Raw genomic sequence first — 22,147 nt, forward strand, 5'->3', positions numbered from 1 at the left:
CTAGTATAAAAAGATTCTCTTGCATTTTATCTTAACCTTAAACAAGCTGGTGAAATATTATACACCTTGCTGCTGACATCTGTAAGAGCTGAAGTAATGCTAGGATTCTGTACTCTCTGAAATGCTTTGGAGTGTATGTTTGCCTTCTTAATAAGCATGTTTTCATTTTAACCAGAAGTAGTTAAGACATTGGGTGTTTTAACTTGTTTTTTTCTAGGTGAAACCACCCAAATTCCTTGTACTTACAGTACCTTAGTATATGTGGTGTAGACGAGTTGACAAGAAAATCAATAACTGGAAGAAGGAAGAGGTTTAGAAGCTTTTATAAATCTAGTACTCCACTGTGAGTACTAGATTTCCAGACAGCCTGGTATATGAAGTGGCTTTGGTAATAACAGTAACAAATTATAACAACTGCAAACTACATGAAAATGTCTTTTAAGTTGGAAGGAAAGTAAGACAGACAGACTCCTTAGATTCTCCATAATTGACAAAACACATAATGAAAATTAATCTAGGATTTCAAGGAGAAGAAATTGTGATGAAATTCCGTAGTTTATTCTTCTATTTACAAAATCATTCCTAACAGTTCTGTTCCAATAATTATACAGTACAGTAAGCTCACAACTTACACACATTTAACTTGGCCACATTCAGCTGTATGCAGGTGGCAATTTTATTTATTTTATTTTTCTAAAAGGCTGCAAAAAAGGTGGCTTCTGGGGAAAATGCCTTTGGCAATCTCACCTGCCACTGAATCCAATGGTTTTTGACTATATGAGATTTTGGCAATCCCTGGACCCTAACCCCCGTGTAATTTGCAAGCTTAATGTATGCTGTTTTAAGATTGGAAAGGAATAATGACATCATGGATATGTAGTTAATTTTATTGTTAATTATATTTCACAAGTTTGTGGACTAAGCAAAATAATAAGGATTTGTTAATCAATTAATTAGCATACTTTCATACTTCACAATATCAATCTTGGGTGATAAACTAAATGGCTAAGCAATATAACCAGCTGCAGAGGGCTGTGCCCCTTTTGAGAGTAAATATACAGTATTTCTAAGCTGCAATGTATTTCCTATGTGTTGATTGATTTTATATATCATGAAATATTTGTGTTTGTATTTAGAACGAATATTTTTCCTCTGCAATTACCTGCAAGATTACACTTACTCCCTTGCTTCCCCCAAAATACTTTTTGCATTCTATACGTTGCTAAAATTGCAAGATAAAAAAGCAGCTGTCAAGTTCAAGTTCCATGAACAAGTTGGCAAGAAATACTGTAATGTCACCTATAACTCTGATCACAGGCAATGTCGTTTGTCTGCCTGACATTCCCTGATGCTAGAGGCTTGATGCTGAGACCGTCAAACAGTTACTATCAAAATGCAATTAGTATGAATTTAAAGGAGCCAAAGAATGAAAAACACATTTTAAAAAATATTCTTCCCTATAAGGCATCTCAAAATTATGTGTGATACTAGTTCTGATTAGGTTCTTTTATGCATACTGCAGCCACACAATCATATCTGTATTAATGGGAGAGCATCTGGGTGGATGCTTAAGGCATTGGGGGGGGGGTGCGCAAAACTATAGGAGCATCCATATGAAAAGAAAAAAATATATTTCATTGGAGACCAGGGTCCATCTTTTAAGATACCCGTGTGTGTGTGTGTGTGTGTGTGTGTGTGTAGTCAGTGGGGCTTCAGGTGCACATTTTCATCATGATGTTTACCCCATTGGTAAAATTTGTCTTTTGATGCCCCCCCCCCACATTTAAAACCAATATAAAGCATAAGTACAGTGGTACCTCGGGTTAAGTACTTAATTCGTTCCGGAAGTCTGTACTTAACCTGAAACTGTTCTTAACCTGAAGCACCACTTTAGCTAATGGGGCCTCCTGCTGCTGCCACGCCACCAGAGCACGATTTCTGTTCTCATCCTGAAGCAAAGTTCTTAACCTGAAGCACTATTTCTGGGTTAGAGGAGCCTGTAACCTGAAGTGTATGTAACCTAAAGCGTATCTAACCTGAGGTGCCACTGTATTAGTAGGGCTCTATGCCGCACACTGTTATGAATCAATACAATTCTCAGAACAAAATAATGTATGTGCCACAACTATTTTGTCTTTCCATCTTCAAAGAGATTGTGAAATAACACGTCAGAGACTTTCCCAAAGGCACATTTATGCAACATTTTACCAGAAATTGTTCCTTTTGGGTTGAAATAAACACTGCTTACTGGCAGTAAAGAGAAACAATGTTCTTTGTGGCTGGCCAGTTCATCAAAATTACAGTCCTTTACATAACTGCAAAATGAGAAATAAGAAAACAGCCAGATGTCTAGTTATTTGTTTTGCATGACAAGCTTTCTAGGGAGAGATTTGGTTTGAACCATTATTCAGCATTAGACAGATTCCAAAACTGTTTTAATCTCTCTCTCCCTCTTCCTCTCTCTAGATATCCTATTGTCATATTATCTTTAACTAATTAACCTTACAATCCAATGGTCCTTGGTGGGATTTCCCAGGGCTCACAGGAAGTATGAAATTTCCCTGTACAAGAATGGAGAAAGAGGTCTAACAACAGAGGGAGATCAGACATTGGATGCCTCCACCACACTGAGGAAACCTCCTTGGCCCTGGCCCAACTCATGTCACGCTTCCAACATAGGTAGGGCTGAAAAGAAGCAGGCACAAAGGATATATAGGATATATTTCAAAACAAACAAACAAACAAATAGTAAGTGCTGGACTTAAGTATGTGTAGTAAGAATCTAAATTTTTAACTTCCAGATTGTTTTGTGATTACCGCATTAGAAAAAAAAGAAGCCTGGTTGCTTCCTTCTGCCATCACTCACCCAGGGCTTGTCCCAGTTGTTCCATGCCTAGAAAGCATGAGTGCAAGAGATTTTCCTGCAAAAACCCGCTCTTTTGTGCTGAATTGGAGCAAATGTCAATCTGCAGAATGTTTTCTCCGATTTGGCAGCAAAGATTGGGATTTCCCAGGGCAAAGCAGAAGTGTGGACAAGCCTCTAGCTATTCAACAACTGCTCCTGTCTAAGCAAAATAAACATTCCATCTATGCTTTATAATAGCTTTTGAAGTACTTTGTTGTACCTTCTGGGAAGCATACATACAAAATAACGGCAGAAACAGGGTGAATGTCACAGCGTTCCATATATTCTGTGTTACTAAATACTAATAGGGCATACTGAATAGGATTTTTAAAAAAAATTAATGTAGCATTTAAAATGTCGGCTGGAATGGGTATCAGATTTAGAAAGGCTCACAAGCGCAGTATGCAAACAAACAAAAAATCAGGAATTTGTCATTAAACAACAAAAAAGAAAAATTCAGATGGCTGAACGTACACATGGAAGCCAGACCCTTTTCCAGGGTGACATCAGAAAGACATGGAACTTTGCTTATTATAATTTCCTATCTCCCCCCCCCCCTGCTTTGTTTGCTTTTCTTCTTTTGAAGTTGCAGCTGTAAGCTGTGTGCATGCGTATGTACTTTTAACAACTATTCGTCCAAAATTTGGGCAAGTGAAAAAATGATACTCACTCAACATTAATCTCATCTCTCAAAAAGGATTGGGAAGATTTGGTCAACTGAAAGTAGGAATGTAATTACGGTAAGTCATATGAAAGTGTTCTGCCTTGCCCACTAGATCCTGAGGTCTTCTAGAGAGTCCTGCAGCAGGATCCTCTAGCAGATCTTCATACTGCCAGTGATCCTAGGAGATGTTGGGTCTGGACTACTGGGGCTGCTGAAGAGGCCAGACACCATCTTGACTCTGCAGCCTGCAAGACCTGCTCCCTGCCTTGCAGGCCTTTTTCCACCTTAAAGACTGTGATCTGGGAGGGTGCTGTTGTGAGGTTCTGTTGCTGCTGTTAATGCTATTTTTGCATCTTTATTCTGATCTTATGATTTATGTGGAAATTGTTCAATTTGGTTGTGCACTTTCTGATGCTTTGTTGTTGTTTATGACTACTTTTTCTATGCTTGTAGTTAAGGTAATCTTAAAAGTATGTTGTAAGGCAATTTGAGCATGGTTTTAACTTTGGAATCATGACATACAAATAAAATGATAGATTGGTTTATTGATTGTCATCCCTGCCCCTGGACTGGAGGCCATTATATCAGCTGCCTGGGTTCTGGGCCACTTCTCAGACCCCTACACCTCACATCTGCCATAGGGTCACAATGCTCATTCAACTCAATGGACTTAAGTTACTGGAATCAATTTATTTCAATGGGTCTAGCCTGACTTAGATATCACCCTATAAATTTATTGTGAAAGAATCAGAATCCATCTTGAGCATAATCTTTTTAAATGTTTTTAGAACCTTCAGCTGTTGATCATCTTCAGTGTTCTTAGTTACTTTGAGCCTTTGAGGATAAAGTGGGTTGTAAGTCAAAATAAATAAATAATCTTGGAAGTTTAAAAGGCATAGCCAAGCTTGCAACAAAGAGAAAATCCATCAGATCAAAGGACCCATAAACAAATAAGAAAGATTTGTGATATTCAGCTGAACATTTTACAGACAACTTGATTTTATGGAGCTGTGAGAGCTTTGAACACGTAGCAAATGCTTAGAATGCAAAACTTCACACCACTTTTTTTTTTGGGGGGGGTCCTTTTCAGAAAAAAAAGTGATGCAATTTGCATCAAGCAAGATGCAGGGCAGGCCACAGAATAATAAGTAGGTACTGTCTATCATTCAAGATAAGAAACAGTGCTCCCATTAAGTATCAAATGCTGTGGCTGCCCCTTTGGCTTCCGATCAATCATGCTCTCAAACTGGAGCCCCTTTGTGTTTTGCACGCTGTTGGATTTGGCATTACTAATACGTTCCTGTGTCAAAAAGCCTAGTTACCCATGGTAACAAGATTTTTGAGAGTCTCTTTTTAATGAGACTCTACTATGAATCTAAAAATTATGTTTAAGTAGCATCTGCTAGCCTGTTCCAGGGCAGATAAAATATTTTGGCAACTTGTTCTTGGCCCCTGTCAGAGGCACAGAATTTTGCACTGCCTGCCTGCTTGTCTCAATTTAAAAGTATTTATATGCAACCCAATGAGGAAGTTTTGGGAGCAGTTTACAACAAACATAAAAACAGATAAAAAATACAATAGAACAGGTCAACAGTAAATACAAAAACAAATAAAAATGCAGCAGAACAGGTCTATCTGCTTCTCTTGCCACGCATCAATACATTTGCTACTCATTTTCACACTGTTTTTATGTGCTTTACTGCTAATCTGGAACAAAAGAATTTACACTGAATCTCTTTTGCCATTCTGTTGCCTTTCAGCCAGTTTAAAGAGTTCCTTTTGGAGCTTTTTGCACAAACCCCCAAATAATTTGGTGTCATTCACGAACATGGCTTCTTTGAACAGTTGGATAGCCTACCAGCATACAAAGCTGTCATATACCATGTCAGACCACTTCGAAATACTAAATGAATGTGGCTTCTCAGAGCTTCAAACAGGGATTTCCCCCAGTCCTATCTGGGATTTATTTATTACATTTATACCCCATGTTTCCTTCCTGGAGCTCAAGGTGGTATACATGGTTATTCCTCTTCCCATTTTATTCTCACAACAGCCCTGTAGGGCAGACTGAACTGAGAGACAGTGACTAGCCCAAGTGACTGGCCCAATAGGTTGCCAATAGTATCACATGTGCTTGTGATAGTCATCTATGTCCTTACATGCATAGCCTCCTGCTGCAGGATAATGTTGATGGGGTTAAATCGGGTTAGAAGGGGTGCAAAATGGAAGGTTGAAATAAAGAAATGATTCCTTTGGAAATTATGAAGCACACCTACTATGTCCAGACCCTCATCTGGAAGTTGCAGTTAGGATGGTTAAAAGGTCAAGCACACAAGTCAAAGGCCACTCATGACATCTGTTGATTTAAGAAACTTGCCAAAACTAGGTGGGTACAGATTACAGTAAATGATGTAAACTTAGTGAAAGACCGGTGCAACTTAGGAGGTCAACTTTTTTAGCCATGACAGCTGGTTGTAGTTACTGGCCATAAAACTGAATTGTGTTTCTGATCAGCATCTCAAATTTTCTTCCCCACCCCTTCTACCTAGCCAAGTTCAGGAGAAGTTTGCAACTTGGATGAAGTGGAATCTACTTAAATTACCAACTACAGTGATCTTACAGAGCAATCAGAACCTCTGCCTGGAAGTGGTTGGCGTTGATGCAACACAGTAGATCACAGCTGCATCCACAGCCCCATCACTGGAACCATACTGTGCCAATCAATTCCCCAAACACCCTGTTTCAGGCTTTTTCCATGGACTTCTGCCCACAGGGATACCACTAGTGGTAGCTTCCAATCCACGTGCCATTGGGGAAAGTGTACAGGGCACACTTCTTGCTGCCAGGGCTCATGTGCTGCTGCCAGAATTCCCCCACCAGCAGCATGGCAGATTAGGAGGTGGGCTAGCTCCAGCCATCCTTCCCCACCCCCCTTCTAACTCAAGACTGAACAGGTGTTGAAATATACAGGAGAAACAGTTTCCAACTCATTCAGCTGCATCTTAATACTTTCATCATGTGAACTAATGTGAAACTGTGGTACTTCGTAATTTGTGGTTACATATTAAAAATGTGTGTCCTTGTTAACATATACTCCTGGTATCTGTTTATTATCTAGGTACCAGAATCAAAATGAAGTCTATATCTAAGAACGGAGAAATAAAAATCTTCCTCCATCACAAAAGGTATTTGTGCCAGCCATGTAAGAGCCCCTTATACCATCTTCAGTTGGCATATGAAGGGCAAAACAATAGTGTCACCCCCTTAGATTTCTGTCTAAGAGAGGATACTCCCTTCTTCAATATCTATAAAAAGTATACAACTTGTAATCTTCATATATTCATTTAAATAAAACAGATACCCAAGAAAACAATAAGAGAGGCACACACAATATTTTCGATAGTAGCTATTTAATAGTTTTAGTGAAGGACTTGAGAGTCTTAATTTTCATTACATGGGAGCTAGTATTTAAGAAAGCCTTGAGTGGTATACATAATGCATAGGCTGGGTTTTTTATTTTATTTTAGAACACTCAGGACATTAGTACTATATATAGGCAAACATCAAATGCATGGAATTGTGCCTCTGGCATCTGTGGAGTTCTGCAACTTAAGCAAACTAAAGCATGATGCAAGTGCACATCTAGCCACAAGACATGTTTGCAGGCATAAATAAGTGTTGTTGGCTCCCTTATACCTTGGGTCTCAAGATTTGTAAAATTTCATAACTCAAATGAACTTTTTGATTTATGTAACATATTTAGCTGGATAGGCATTTACTTTCAAAATAAAAGTAGCAGATAAAGAAGTTCAGAATAAGAAGCAAGTCTTTCTGTAATCTTATAACTTCTTTGGTAAACCCACCACTCCTCACAAAAACTGTGGAGTTACGTAAAGCCATCTTTGCACAATGTCATTCAGAGATTACAGTAAGCCCGCAATTTACATGGGGGTTATGTTCTGGGAATCATGCCTAAAGCCAAAATCGCGTATAGTCAAAACACATTGGGTTCCATGGCAGGTGGGATTGCCAAAGTCTTTTCCCCTGGATGCCTGCCTCCTTTCAACACCCTTTTTAATTAGGTAAAATTGTTTGGCCAAGCACATAAACCTGAATGCACCCAAGTAAAATATGTGTACATTGCAGACTTACTGTACACCAAACTACCTGCCTAGATCCTATACATTTGCCTCAGCATGTTTGTATCATGCTAAACAGTCATAAATGTTGGCACTTGAGATCCTGAACATTAATGAACAAGCACAGCAAGTCTTGGAATTCCATCGTATCAACTGAAGAAGCACAAGTATATCCAGCAGTATTAAAACAGCTGATGCTCAAAAACAGTATTTCTTAAACTTAACCAAAGTGGCTTTTATTTGGGGGGTGGAAGGGGGAGCTGTTTCATCATCATCATCATCATCATTTATTATTTATACCCCGCCCATCTGGCTGGGTTTCCCCAGCCACTCCGGGTAGCTTCCAACAAAGATTTAAAATACATTAAAAATACATTTCAGTACTCCTAATCAAACCCCATTTCAAGGGAACTTTCAAATAATCATGTTTCTATCCAAATTAGGGAAAACCATTTACGGGTTGATAGTAATTCTCTCCCCACACACAAACATGCATGGATGACCAACCAAAGCCCTTTTTTTCTTAAACTTCTCTACAGTAAATCAACATAACCAAGGCAGGACATAAAACAGAACTAAAGTTAATGCAGCAGTTCAGATTTTTAGATGCTGAAAATATGATCCTATATTTCAAGGATCTTCACTGTTTTTAAAATGTGTGTACAAAAAAGAAAGCCTTAGCAAAAAGTGCTATCCTATAAATACATACATATATGTATCTTGATGGCATACCTGTATCACATGATGTTTTTCATGTAGTGTAGGTATCTTAAACATTTGGCACCAATATGTTGTATCTTTGTCTGGTATAGGCACCTGTCTTAATAAAAAGAAAAGGAAAGGCAAATATAATATAAAAGTATCTGATTTCTGCTCCCTGTACAGGTAGCTAACAGTTCCACCCATCTTACCCTGATACTTAATAAAAGCAAAACCCAAAGAAACTTACGCCTTGGTTTGTCAAGTCAAAATACGGCAATGAGGGAGCGATAATAGCAGTCTTCTCTGGGTTCAATAAACGAAGACTCTTTGTCCCTCGATTTGAACCATGGTAATTTTGAACTCCTTCTCTAAAGTCTTTGTCATGGTATGCCCATATCACCCTCACTGTGCTTTCCTAGAAAGGAAAAAGGAAAAACTTTACTGATTAAGTATGCAAGAAGATGTCACAGTCAATCATGGCAGCTTACCAGATGAATCTGCCCATATATAACAGCCTTTCCTAATGATAGGTAAAGGTAAAGGTACCCCTGCCTGTTCGGGCCAGTCTTGCCAGACTCTAGGGTTGTGTGCTCATCTCACTCTATAGGCCAAGAGCCAGTGCTGTCCGCAGACACTTCCAGGTCACGTGGCCAGCGTGACAAGCTGCATCTGGCGAGCCAGCACAGCACACGGAAACCATTTACCTTCCTGCTGGTAGGCGGTCCCTATTTATCTACTTGCACCCGGGGGTGCTTTCGAACTGCTAGGTGGGCAGGCGCTGGGACCAAACGACGGGAGCGCACCCCGCCGCGGGGATTTGAACCGTCGACCATGCGATCGGCAAGTCCTAGGCACTGAGGTTTTACCCACAGCGCCACCCTTTCCTAATGATACCCTAATGATACCCTTCTTATATTTTAGACTACACCACCTGGCTAGGGTTGGTGAGAGATAGTCCAGAAAGATTCTTTAGTAAGGGATTTAGTAAGGAATTCTTTAGTAAGAGATAGCTGGATTTTATCTTTTTGTAGTTCTATCACTCTGCACTTCATTTTGTTTTGTTTAAATTTGCTGTTTAAAATAGTTTTGTCTGCTTTTTATACAGCCTAAATATGATAAAAAAGCGGTATTTTTAAATTTTAAATTTTAAAAATCCAAGAACATTCGTTTCACCTATCCTAAAGCATTCTGTACTTCAGGCAATGCCTCCTTGTGGAATTGAGATACAGTGGTACCTCTGGTTACGTACTTAAACCGTTCCGAAGGTCCATTCTTAAGCTGAAACCGTTCTTAAACTGAGGTACCACTTTAGCTAATGAGGCCTTCCCCTGAGTCTGCGCCACCAGTGCACAATTTCTGTTCTCATCCTGAGGTAAAGTTCTTTACCCGAGGTACTACTTCTGGGTTAGCGGAATCTGTAACTCAAAGTGTTTGTAACCTGAGGTGTTTGTAACCCAAGGTACCACTATATTCTGGTACCACCAGAATCTGTAATTAAACAAACTTCTATTAGGCATGGAGCTTTTCAGTGAGAGAGAAAAAGCTCAACAACTTTTCTGTCCGGATTTTCACGTTTTGAAATATGGCAACCTTAGCATAGCATAATGGTTAATTGATCCAAGAATGTGAAGCTCACAAACGGCTTGATTTTTTTGGGGGGGGGGAGCAGACTGTTTTATCTCTTCATTCATGATTTAAGTCTTACTCCCCTCTCTCTAAGTCAGATTGATCGTCAACTACTTACTGTTATACTCTTGTCGTTGGGGTCACACGTGTGAAGTTGCCGGCTGAAAGCTAGTATCGTATGGGTACTGTTTTCCATGGCATATTCCAGATGGTAGTCCTGCTGTGAGTCCTTTTTCAATGTTCTGTCTGCATTTGTAAAATAATCCTGTTGAAGAAACAAACCTGCTGTTACTTTTTTTGCTTTAAATAATCTGAACTCAACAACCTTTTGAGTTTTCTGGGAAAGAAGTGTAAAAGGATAAGTTGTAATTTTCTAAGAAAGTATTTTATATTAGCAAACAGGAAAACATCAGAATTTAGCCACCAGAATTTATTTTATAACTGTATGCATATATTTTCATCTGCACACCTTACAAAAGAGGGAAGGAAAGAGCAGAAAAAGAAAACAAAGCAAATTTCCCAACATTGTCACCATGAAAACATGAAATATATTGTAATCAAAATAGTTACATTAAAAGATCCATGTGAAACATTTTGTACAGATGATAATTCTTTGCATTGCACTTGTAGGTTAGAAGTGTATCCATTATGGTTTTGCTTTACATTTGTAGAATGTATAAACTAACTTTTAAAAGTCTGTTGTTAAATTGTATCTATTTCAAAGCCCTCTTCTGTTTCATGTTTTAAAATCTAGGAATAACATGTCTGCATTAATGAACAATCTAATACCCCAATCCTAAACCTATGTTGTTAGTTCCTTCTATTTCCTTAGAACCTACTTCCCAGTCCACATATGGAAGGAAGCTATTCATAACCAAGTCAGTGTGTGTGTGTGTGTGTGTGTGTGTGTGTGTGCGAGAGAGAGAGAGAGAGACAGACAGACAGACAGAGAAATATTAAATAGGAATATGATATTGTTGTACACTTTGTATGTGCCAACCTACAGGAATATTTTAATGTTTTTCTGAGGAAAGATTATCCTAGTTCTCAATGTTAGCAGACATATGATATAATGCATAAGCTGCATTATAATGTCATTAACCTCTTCACCTCTGAATTCTTTGTCATAATGTGCAGCTGGCTTTCTGACTCCTCTCTAGGTCACCATAAGTCCTGTGACTGACTTAAAATTCTCTGGTGCTAATTCACAAAAACCTTCCATAGACTTAGAGACCAGGACAGTAATGTCATCTAATTTTTTCTTCTTAGCTTGTGGGGGCATTTGTGCATTTGTTCCCTATTTTGCTCAGAGTGAGTTTGCCAGGTCCACACTCCAAAATGAGGTGTTGAGTCAGCTGTAGCTACTATGATTTCATATGCATTTTCCCAGCAGTTCTTGCTTTCTTTCTTTCTTTTTTAAAAAGAATTTTATTAGAGATATATGTAAAAGATAGGGGTGGGGTGGGGCAGACAACAGACCAAATAAATAAACAGAAACTAAACACAAAAAAATTTGGGTGGATAACCCAAGGTATGCATCTTCAAGAAAACCAGTATATATTAGTGGACAAACATTTCCAGTCCGCAAAAGATAACTCATGTGACAGATCAACAAAGATATTGACATTCAGTCAGTTCACTCACCTGCCTCCGGTACCTGCTATGAGGCAAAATATTCTGAGTTTACATGTTACCTTGAATTACTCTATTATCATGATCATCAGAGCAGCTTTGTGTAAGGAGTTATTCTCTGCCTATGATGTGGCACTGTGTGGCTCTGCATTACAGTGGCAACCCCCAGCACTGTATATAACTGTAATCTGCCCTAACCTCATTGGCAAAGACATATGTGAAGAACGATGATAATGACTCCTTGACTCCATCAGGATGTGGCTTGGCAACCCCAGGAAGGATAGGAAGATGGGTGGGGGTGGGAACTGGAAGGTTGGCACCCAGAGATGGAGGAAGGAGGTCCTCCCCTTTTGGCTCTAGAGGCCAGAGAGGTGGAAGTAGATTTGCTAGTTCTCTCCATCCCCCCAACTGTGGACCAGGCACCACCTTTGTAGGTAAGATCACATGCACCCCCCAGACAGAGCAGACATGTGTACCTGTGGCCGACACACAGGACAAGACAGTCTTATGGCAGAGTTTGCCCTGCCTTATCTTTGAAAACTTGGCAGGAGGGGAATGTCACTTGTTGGGACATCTTCGTAGCTTCCATATGGACCTCTTGCCTTACTCATGCGCCTTGGAATCCTGACTTCTGGGACTTGTGCTTGCCGCTGAGCTTGTACCACTATGAGCATGAACAGAGACATCTTCCTTATTCTGAAGTCACAGATGCTACCAGTGGGAGCCTGTCAATGGCAAGAACCATGTCAGCTCAAAATATTGTGTAAAGAGAGAGCTTTAGATCACTGCTGACCACATGCGATGTGCTGTTCATCCTGGATGTAGACTATATAATGAGAAAGTTTAGCATGTTTTGAAGTAACGATACTGCCGAAAATCAGCACTTTTTAAAAAAGAAAACTACCGTAAGCAATTATTGGCTTGTGGGTGTAGTCAAACAATTAGATGTCTTTCATGCACTGGAAGTAATTTAGAAATTGAAGCAACACATGGTAAGTTGATTTTACGGATCATAAAAGATGAGGTATATAATTTCCTACAGATGAAGGCATTGATGATGAATTGCTCCTCACATGCTGTTGACCCTGCTCTCACTCTCTCAAAAGAGATTTGCAGTTGATATGGTTTCTGATTAGTGCTATACAAAATGGCAAGGAGAGTACTTTCTTATGGATGTAGTAAAAATATGTAAATAAGCCCTGTTTTATCCTTGAAGAATGTAAGCAGAGCTGCACAAGGAACCTTCGGGGGGAGGGAGGAATCACAGCTGTCATTCTATCCTTGAACAGGTGTTTTTATGGAGAAGATACCCTCCAACTACTTGACAACCTGCAATATATGTTGCCTCCTTCCATTTGTAAAGGAAGTGAGAATAATATGTTCAACTACACTGGGGCACTCCAACACAAAGGGTCACAAGATTATTTGATAGCCTGATTATGCAATTTACCGGGGCATATGAGCCATTATGCTTGTGAGATGTAAATTTTGTTCCACGTGAATGCAAATTATGGATGAGTATTCATTCTGTACCACCCAAGTCAGACTAATACAGTGACTAGTGTGCAAGGTCCACATTCACATCTGGCACAAGTTAAGGGACGCGGGTGGTGCTGTGGGTAAAACCTCAGTGCCTAGGGCTTGCCAATCGCATGGTCGGCGGTTTGAATCCCCATGGCGGGGTGAGCTCCCGTCTTTCGGTCCCAGCTCCTGCCCACCTAGCAGTTCGAAAGCACCCTTAAGTGCAAGTAGATAAATAGGTACCACTTTATAGCAGGAAGGTAAACGGCATTTCCGTGTGCTGTGCTGGTGCTGGCTTGCCAGAGCAGCTTCATCACGCTGGCCACGTGACCCAGAAGTGTCTCTGGACAGCGCTGGCCCCCGGCCTCTTAAGTGAGATGGGCGCACAACCCTAGAGTCGGACACGACTGGCCCGTATGGGCAGGGGTACCTTAAGCTCTCAGCTTAACTTACATGGTTATATTGTGAGGGTAAAATGTCAGTCTGAGATTCACTGGAAGGATTCAAATGTAATAAAGAACAAAAAAAAGAATTGCTTCAGGCATTTTTAGGTGGGGAACCATTTAGAATTGGCAGGCTGACAAGTCCTTTATTATCATTTAACCTGGCTTTGGGGAATTATGCAGGTTTACAACCTAACACAACAGAGACCACACCCTGCCCCTCTGGCTGGGTTTCCCCAGCAGGGCTTGATTAATTATAGCAGAGGGTCCCAACCAGGGCTATAGGTATTTTGTGTATCTGTGGAAAACCTGAGAAGAGGGGGGTGTCTGTGAGGGATTTTATCTTAAAAATAACACTTGTTTCTACACCTCATGGTAAAAGAATAAAACTTCAGAAATTGTGTCTTTTCTTCACAATTTGTTTCAACCTTGTAGAAAACCTCTATCTGTACTCAACACTTCTTCAAAATGGTTGTCGAATTACCGTAATGCAGATTTGAACACATGTTGAAAAGAAGCAGGTCTGCTGTGTGGAAGGCCAGTAAATATGGAGCAAGATGCCAACTACTATGTTTTGTTCTGGTTTCTCAAGTGTGAATGCTCTTACACTACAAACTCAGCCCATAGTTAAGTCAATACAGGGAGGCTTCGTACTGAAATGCCTCCAGCCAAACACCAGCTGACATATAAAGTGTGTGTCACACTGACATATCTCCCCTTACTGCTTTTCTATTTGTTTCTCAGCATTTCTTTCTTTATGTTGGCATGAGTGCATTTAAAAGAAGAATATGGTTCCGTTCACCATTTTCTCGATTTTCAGTTCTGATTGTTCCTCTGTAACATCTCAAAATTGATTGTATTTGATAAAACAAATATTCTTCGTTATGGGTGTCAGCTAACAAGCAAGGGTTGTAATGAACACAGCGCTATCAAGTATTAATGAAGAGCTATTCACAAAAGGATTTATGCCTCAAGTAAGGGCTATTTTTGTGCAAGAATTCAACAGAAGGGTTTGCAATGCAACGTTCTGTAGAACTTGCACAAAACAAGCATTCATAAAGAAGGATTACCCTCTGCAAAAATGGATCTCACAGCTACTGCAGGCTGCGGGTGGGATCGCACAATTCCAGATAAGGGCGGAGACCATGGAGGAGGCAAGAAAATGCAAGCTGTGTCAATTCATGAGCAAAAAAGAGAGGGTCTTTCAAAAAGCTAGATGCAAAAATTAGAGCTGCCTTGAGCACTCTCATGGCAAGTAATCCGCCGAGAAACTCACTTTGGCAATATTGCAGTGGCACTATAACTACAAGCGCAGACAGACTGAGCAATTTCTCTGAGGCAGCACCAATCAAGTATCTTTGCTTCACTGCACTGAGGTACATGTGCTTTTTCCATGCTTAAATGTATTCATAATAATAGCTCCACCCGTCTGCAGCTACTTTGCTACCATTGGCCTGCAAATGTGTCTGTAGTGAGAGCTCTCTCTCTTTCTCTTTCTCTCCCCCCTCCCCCGCCACCTTAGCTCAACTCTCACTCTTTTCCCACCCCTCATAGAACAGCTATTAAGCATGCTTGAGAGACCACTCTTATTTAGGCACAAGTCTTGCACTTTCCAAATAGTTAGAGCTGGGTTCCCACTCTAATCTCTGAGCTCCTGGAATGCTCGGCCACTAATGCATCATTCCAGGCTCCCTCTCCACTCAAGCACAGTTTTTGAAAGAATGTGTGGACCCTTTGTAAAGTTCTTTTTTGTCTCCATAACATAATTGCACCCTTCAACCTGATTGATCTATTTACAAGGAGTTAGCAGAAGCATCTTTCAAGTTCTGTTTCATCATACCAGATACTGAAGCAAAAGCCCCAGGTAACATCAAGAGGCACGCAGAGAGATAATTATTTATATTTTTTATTTAAAAGTTTTCCTGATCTCTAGTACTTGGCAATTTTTTTCTTTTTTGGGTGGGGATGTGGGAAATCAATTCCTGGTGGGGCATTTTAAATTTTTTAAAGTCTATGAAAAAAGAAAGCTCTGGCTTGTTTGTGTATATATGTGTGTTTTTCTTATAAATCCTATGTAAAAACACTTCAGTTCCACTGTTCAGATCTTCCACTATGAACTTTCACAGATTGATCAGCTAGATGTTGATCTATATCTTCCTTAATGGAAGCAAAGCAGTTTTATCTAATGGAGCATATGAATTGCAAGTTTCTTGGGAGCAGGACCTTTTTAAAAAATAAAATAAAAATAAAGCACCATATTGTGCGCACCAATATGGTGCAAACATAATAATTCACTTATGTTTACTTATATAAACATAAGTTAATACTAAAGGAAAAAGATAAATGCCTACTTTGTGGTAATCGAACCTTTATATTGTCACTAATCTGTGCTAGAGGGACGCAGGTGGCGCTGTGGGTTAAAGCCTCAGCGCCTAGGACTTGCCGATCGAAAGGTCGGCGGTTCGAATCCCTGCGGCGGGGTGCGCTCCCGCTGCTCGGTCCCAGCGCCTGCCAACCTAGCAGTTCCAAAGCACCTCCGGGTGCAAGTAGATAAATAGGGACCGCTTACCAGCGGGAAGGTAAACGGCGTTTCCGTGTGCGGCTCTGGCTCGCCAGAGCAGCGATGTCACGCTGGCCACGTGACCCGGAAGTGTCTCCGGACAGCGCTGGCCCCTGGCCTCTTAAGTGAGATGGGCGCACAACCCCAGAGTCTGTCAAAACTGGCCCGTACGGGCAGGGGTACCTTTACCTTTACCTTTAATCTGTGCTAAATGATATAAAGCAGTTTCCTGTGTTCCTACGATGTGGCTGGCTGCTAAGTTTACTCATGAGCCTTTTGTGAGGAATTTTATCAAAAGCATTTTGGAAGTCTAAGTATAGACTGTCAACCAGATCTCCCTCAATGCCAGATGAGAAACAGACAGATGAGAGGCAGAAAATTACTTGTATGCTATTGCCTTTTCCTCCAATGAGCATGCTACCCATCTGGTCACTTATCTGCTCACCTTAGAAGGGTCTTAGATGGACCCAAGTCTTGCCCAGGGATCAACCCTCAAACCTGCCGAATTCAGAACCAACTTCAGCACCAGGCTTCTAACCTGGGAGATAAGGCTATTCATAAAATAGGTCAAATTTTTAAAAACGCTTTTAAGCCTTCTACTACTCTCTGTCTCGCATAGGATTGCTGGCACACACCCTCCCCATAAAAACACACGCCCCGCACATGCCAGAATAACTCCAATACATGTTTGAATGTTTCCTCATATTAATTCTTTTTACAACCCAGCAAGTTCACGGAAAACGCGTAAGGAGGTTTTTCGAAACCTATCCCTTAAGAAGCATTGGCACCAGGGTTGTTTGTTTTTTTTTGTGAACCGCCCCGAAGATCTTTTCATGAAGGACGGTATATAAATCGAAAATGATAATAGTAATAATAATGTAGTAATGACTATTCAGGAAAAGCAAGCATGAGATCCCATTTTGCCCCTTGCCCCAAACGGTCGCGATTTGGTGGCTGTCCCGCTGCCTTTCACTGCACCAGCCACTTTATAATGGACCCTCGTGCTCTGAGCATGCACAGAGTGCACGGCTGCCCATTCCACTGAGCAGCTGGAGCCTGGACCCCTAAGGAGCTTGGATCCCTGGTCCTGGAAGGGGGAGCCAGCCCTTCTTCCCCTTCCCTCTCCCCCAATGCACTTGTGAGCCAGACCCCCGCCCCTGATCAGATCGTACTCTGCCCCCACCCTCCAGCGCTGTCCAAGGCGCCCGTCCGCCTCACCTGCAGGTAGGGCTTCCCCGCATCCAAGCCGCCCAGCACGATGTCCGCCGAAGCCATGCCTCCCGTGGGCGAGAAGCCGAAGCCCACGTAGCCCGCCGCGCGCACCTCCAGGCGGAAGGCGATGGAGCTGCCCTGCGCAGCCCACGAGAGCCGGTAGCGGGACGCCCCGTCCAGCACGGCGCTGTGCGGGTAGTGGCGCCCGGGCACGGCGGGCAGCCCCCACAAGAGCAGCAGCAGCAGCGGCCAGCGGCGCATCCTCGTCGCCCGCTGAACCCGCGCCAGGCGCGCACCTCAGCCGACTGCTAAGCTGTGGGGACTGAGCTGGTCGAGGCAGCCTCCTGGCGCCTCCGCCAGGCGCCGCGCCTGCTCATTGGACGGGGCGGGCGCCCGGCGTCACCCCGCCCTCGCGGAGTCAGCGGGCCTCGAGGGCTGAGGAAAGCGCGGGAGAAGAAGGAGGAGGAGGAAGAGAGCGCGACCTGGCTGAGGAGCCCTGAGGAGAGTTCCTGAGGGTCCTGAGGGGAAAGAGCGAGGGGGCAGAAGCTCGCGGCTGGGGAGCCCCTTCCTCCCTCGTCAGACAGGCAGAAGTTCAACAGGAGAAGCCTTTGACACGTGCTCCTCTTCAGAGTCCTGCTGCTGAGAGGCGAGCGCGGGAGAGAGGTGGCACGTGCCTCGTGGAGGCGGGAGGGAAGGAGGGGAGCGACGCGCGCCCTGCCAGGCGGAGGATTTCTCAGGTACCAGGTAGAAGATAACAGGTAGCACATCCACCACCTGTAAGCCTCAGCAGGGAGGTGCCAGGACACACCCTAGTTCTGCAACAGGTAAGGGAGTCAACCCGTTGGTCCTCCACTTTTGGCTCTAGATGCCAGAGAGGGGGAAGTAGACTTGCCAGTTCTCTCCATCCCCACCAGGCACACCAAGATCAGACAGAGCAGACATGTGTACCTGTGGCAGACACACAGGACAAGACAGTCTGATGGCAGAGTTTGCCCTGCCTTATCTTTGAAAACTTGGCCGGAGGGGAATGTCACTTGTTGGGACATCTTCTCAGCTTCCATTTGCTTATGGACCTCTTGCCTTGCTCATGTGCCTTGGAATCCTGACTTCTGGGACTTGTACTTGCCGCTGAGCTTGTACCACTATGAGCATGAACAGAGACATCTTCCTTATTCTGAAGTCACAGATGCTACCAGTGGGAGCCTGTCAATGGCAGGAACCTGTAAGCCTCAGCATGGCAGTGCCAGGACACAGCCTGGTTCTGCACCCCTCTAGTCCAGGTGGCAGAGTCAACATGTTGTGTTGCAGTGTGTTTGCTCCACCAGAGGTGCTGCTGCTGCTCGACCTCTAAGTGGTTTCCATAGGTGGCCCCTTTCAGGTGTCAGATGTGCTGCTTTGGCTGCACTGCACTTTGGCCCCGCTGCCCTGAACTGAATCATAGAACTGTAAAGCTGGAAGGGACCCTGAGGATCATCAAGACTAGAGCAGGGTTTCCCAAACTTGGGTCTCCAGCTGTTTTTGGATTGCAACTCCCAACATCCTTAGCTAGCAGGACCAGCAGTCAGAGATGATGGGAATTATAGTTCAAAAAACAGCTGGGGACCCAAGTTTGGGAAACCCTGATCTAGACCAACCCCCTGCAATGCAGGAATACGCAGCTGTCCCATACGGGGATTGAACCTGCAACCTTGGCATTTTCAGCACTATGCTCTAACCAACTGAGCTATCCAAGTTGATCCTTTCTTAGCAGGCCATGTGACTGGTGGTCTGAAAGAGTGTCTTTAAAACAAAACCCCACAGTGATTTACATCTTTTTCAGTCAGTTGCCCCATCCCCCCAGTGCCATTCAGGCAGCTTGGCACCACAGCAGTGAACCCAGACATTAGGTATGGAATGAAGGGAAATGAGACCCTTGCTGAAGTGAAACAGACATGGGAACCATATGCTTGTTGCCTTGGGTTCTGTGGTGGAAGAAAAGTGCTATGAGAAAAATAATCCAAGCTGCAGCCTGGACAAGACCTAGTGTATCATGTAGTCAGTAGGATTGGGACATTAATTGTCTTACCCTATCAACAATCACATAGTGAAAACTATATTCCAAAAGTTTTAAATGGAAAAAAACACACACATCAAAAACATAACCAGCTTAGCTGCTGTTTAATAACCACTAATAACCAGAATGGCTGAGGCAACCCCGTCAGATGGGCGAGATACAAATAAGTTCTTTTTGTTGCTATATAACAACCTTGTCATATTTGGAGTAAGGCTGGGGAAGGGTAGGTTTTTAATCACCTTTTCAGTGCATGGTTATGGACTAATTTGGGATTCTAATTGTTAACAACTGTGAACAGATGGAATATTCATCCAGACACAGTTAACAGCATTTTAGTGCAAAGTTGTGGAAGAAGCTGATGTCTGTACGAACCTAAGTTTCCACACACAGCAAAGAGGACTACTTATGGTAAATGGAAAGCATTCTGAAAGGCTTGATATATTACGGTCACTTTTTAAAAATATCAACAAACAAAAACAAACCACACATGATTTAGAGAAAGCAGAGGAATGCCAGACTTTCCAAAAAGCTCACACTTTGGCTGATCCATGCGATGGCTGTGTGTACATTGCCATTTACTCCAGCTCCAGTGCACTCCCACTGCTGGTGTTTGAAACAGAGTACACATGATGTTGGCCACAACCCATATGTATCCTGAAATTTCTTGAGAAATACAGAGGTTTGATGTGATTGCCCTCAAATCAGCTTCTGTCTGACTTGTGAGCTTAAGCTGAGGTGTGAGAGTTGAGCTGAGGTGTGAACATTTCAGAAAACCTTTGTGCATGCTCAGACGACTGCTTCATTGAATAGGAGTTTAGTGGGGTCACAGGCATGGGGAAACCAAACAGGTAAAGCTCATTGGATGAAGACCTCTCCAACGTCTGTCTAGTATGAACAGCAATTTAAAAATGGAATGGGGCAGAGAGGAGAATGACCTCCCTGCATTTTAAGCTGCTAATGTGTACATAGCCAGTGTCTTCTGGAATTATGTCCCATTGTGAAGCACATTTATATATATTTTTTTCTTTCTGTTTGTGTATGTAGGCTTTAGGACAGCATGTAGAGAATGGGATCTAATTCACAAGAAAGGGGTAGCAAAAGGACACCACCCTGTATGAAAGTAAAAGGGACAATTGTCATTTATTTCAACCACAATGTACACTTTTCACACTTTAGTTTGTAGATAAAATGATGTCATCATAGAATTAAAGAGATGGAAACCGTTATTTAAAAAAGTACTATAACGAAGGAAAGAGGCCAGGTTTTAGAAGTGGCTGGGGGTAGGTGGGGGTTCATGCCAAGTGTGTGGTACACAAACAGAGCTTCTTACACCACACTGCTAAATTAAGGGATGAGATCACATGTTTCCACTTAGTCTTTTAAGCTCACTTTTTGAAACCTTCCTTTAAAGCTGTGCCATGTAGAAATTTCCAGCTGAAATAGTTCCTGCTTTAGACGTTCACATCTTCATCTCAAACACCTTCCTCCATGGCTTATGGTTCAATGGGGCAGATATTCTGAAAATGTCTCCAAAGCTTGAATGTCCCCTGAGCCTTCAAAGAGCATTGCCTCCAAGCTATCAGGCTTTTCCACACACTTATGTCCCTAGTTTAAAACTCATACATCCATCAGTGGCCTGTGTGCTAATTTGTTTGGAAGTTTAGCAAGCCGTACAGGACTTTATCCAGAGAAGAGGTAAAAGACCTTTGGATAAAAGTGGAGAAGAGCCATTTCAAGCTAGTGAAGAAGGGTAAACTACACACACAAAAAGTCCAAATTGGATTGCTGCTAGTATCAGCAGTACATAACTTTGGGAGTGCACTTTACACTGAGTTACAAGGTTAAACTGACTTGAGGCTGTAAGAGGATATACTGAATGGATATCCGAGGGTTTTAAAACGAAGCCTGGATTATAGAAGGATCTACTGAGTGCATTAATTCTCAGTAATCACAGTTCCTATAACTGTTGTTCTGATTTCTCCAAGATTATATCTTTTTCAGATAATCAATCTAGGTTACTCTTTCAGGGCTTTTTGTAGGTCTGGGTTGCAAATACAGAGCCTGTGCTTTTAAGTTTCCACATGCCTTGTATCTGTTTTCACAGTCTGATGAATGCACATAGAGTCGGGTGTGGGACCTGCCGCTACAGCCCTGCTTCCTGCTGCCAGATGCGTTCATTTAGCTCACACTGATCGTCTGAAAATAGCTTATCGTTATTATCCCTCTTGCTTAGAGGGAGGGAAATAAAACTGGGACTGAGTCTCTTGCTAAGTGTCATCCACTTAGCATCCAAAACTGGGCCTTGGGTTCTAGTCACCAAATTAATTACATTTCCTACCTTCTGGCTTTTACCACAGCTCTGAGTGCTTGTCGGGTGAAACTTGGGAGTAGGAGAGGATGACCAGTTTTGGTTGATAAATTTAAGCTTGAGTGACAGAATTGCAAATTTAATAACTGTCTTAACGAAGGCAATGTAAATGTGATGGTAAATAGAACTTGTTTAGTGCTGACCTTTATCAATAAGCTTTTAGGAGGCCAGTGGGAAATGTTAGAAAACTCTGACATTTACAGAAAATCTCAAGGTCAACTGAGCGTTGCCAGTAAATTACAAAGTTCTGTCCTCATTTCCATCATTTAGTATTAAAGGACAAGGTTCACCATCGCTAGTTTGTACTTTCCCAAAACAAACC

At 42.2% G+C, this 22,147-nt stretch overlaps 1 protein-coding gene across 1 annotated transcript in view; it reads right to left on the reverse strand.

Moving 5' to 3' along the window:
• MOXD1 (monooxygenase DBH like 1) overlaps window positions 1-17,794 on the reverse strand; it is a 33,406-nt gene extending 15,612 nt beyond the window's left edge. The window contains exons 1-4 of the mRNA XM_083731296.1: window positions 17,411-17,794; window positions 10,155-10,301; window positions 8,658-8,825; window positions 8,441-8,524 (exon numbers count right to left, since the gene is read on the reverse strand). Coding sequence (XP_083587422.1) covers window positions 8,441-8,524; window positions 8,658-8,825; window positions 10,155-10,301; window positions 17,411-17,665 — 654 coding nt within the window. The 5' untranslated portion in view covers window positions 17,666-17,794. The remainder of the gene's footprint in view (window positions 1-8,440; window positions 8,525-8,657; window positions 8,826-10,154; window positions 10,302-17,410) is intronic.
• Between the last annotated feature and the right edge of the window lie 4,353 nt (window positions 17,795-22,147).

This window comes from Podarcis gaigeae, assembly GCF_964106915.1.
Source record: "Podarcis gaigeae genome assembly, chromosome: 3".
Lineage (NCBI taxonomy): Eukaryota > Metazoa > Chordata > Lepidosauria > Squamata > Lacertidae > Podarcis > Podarcis gaigeae.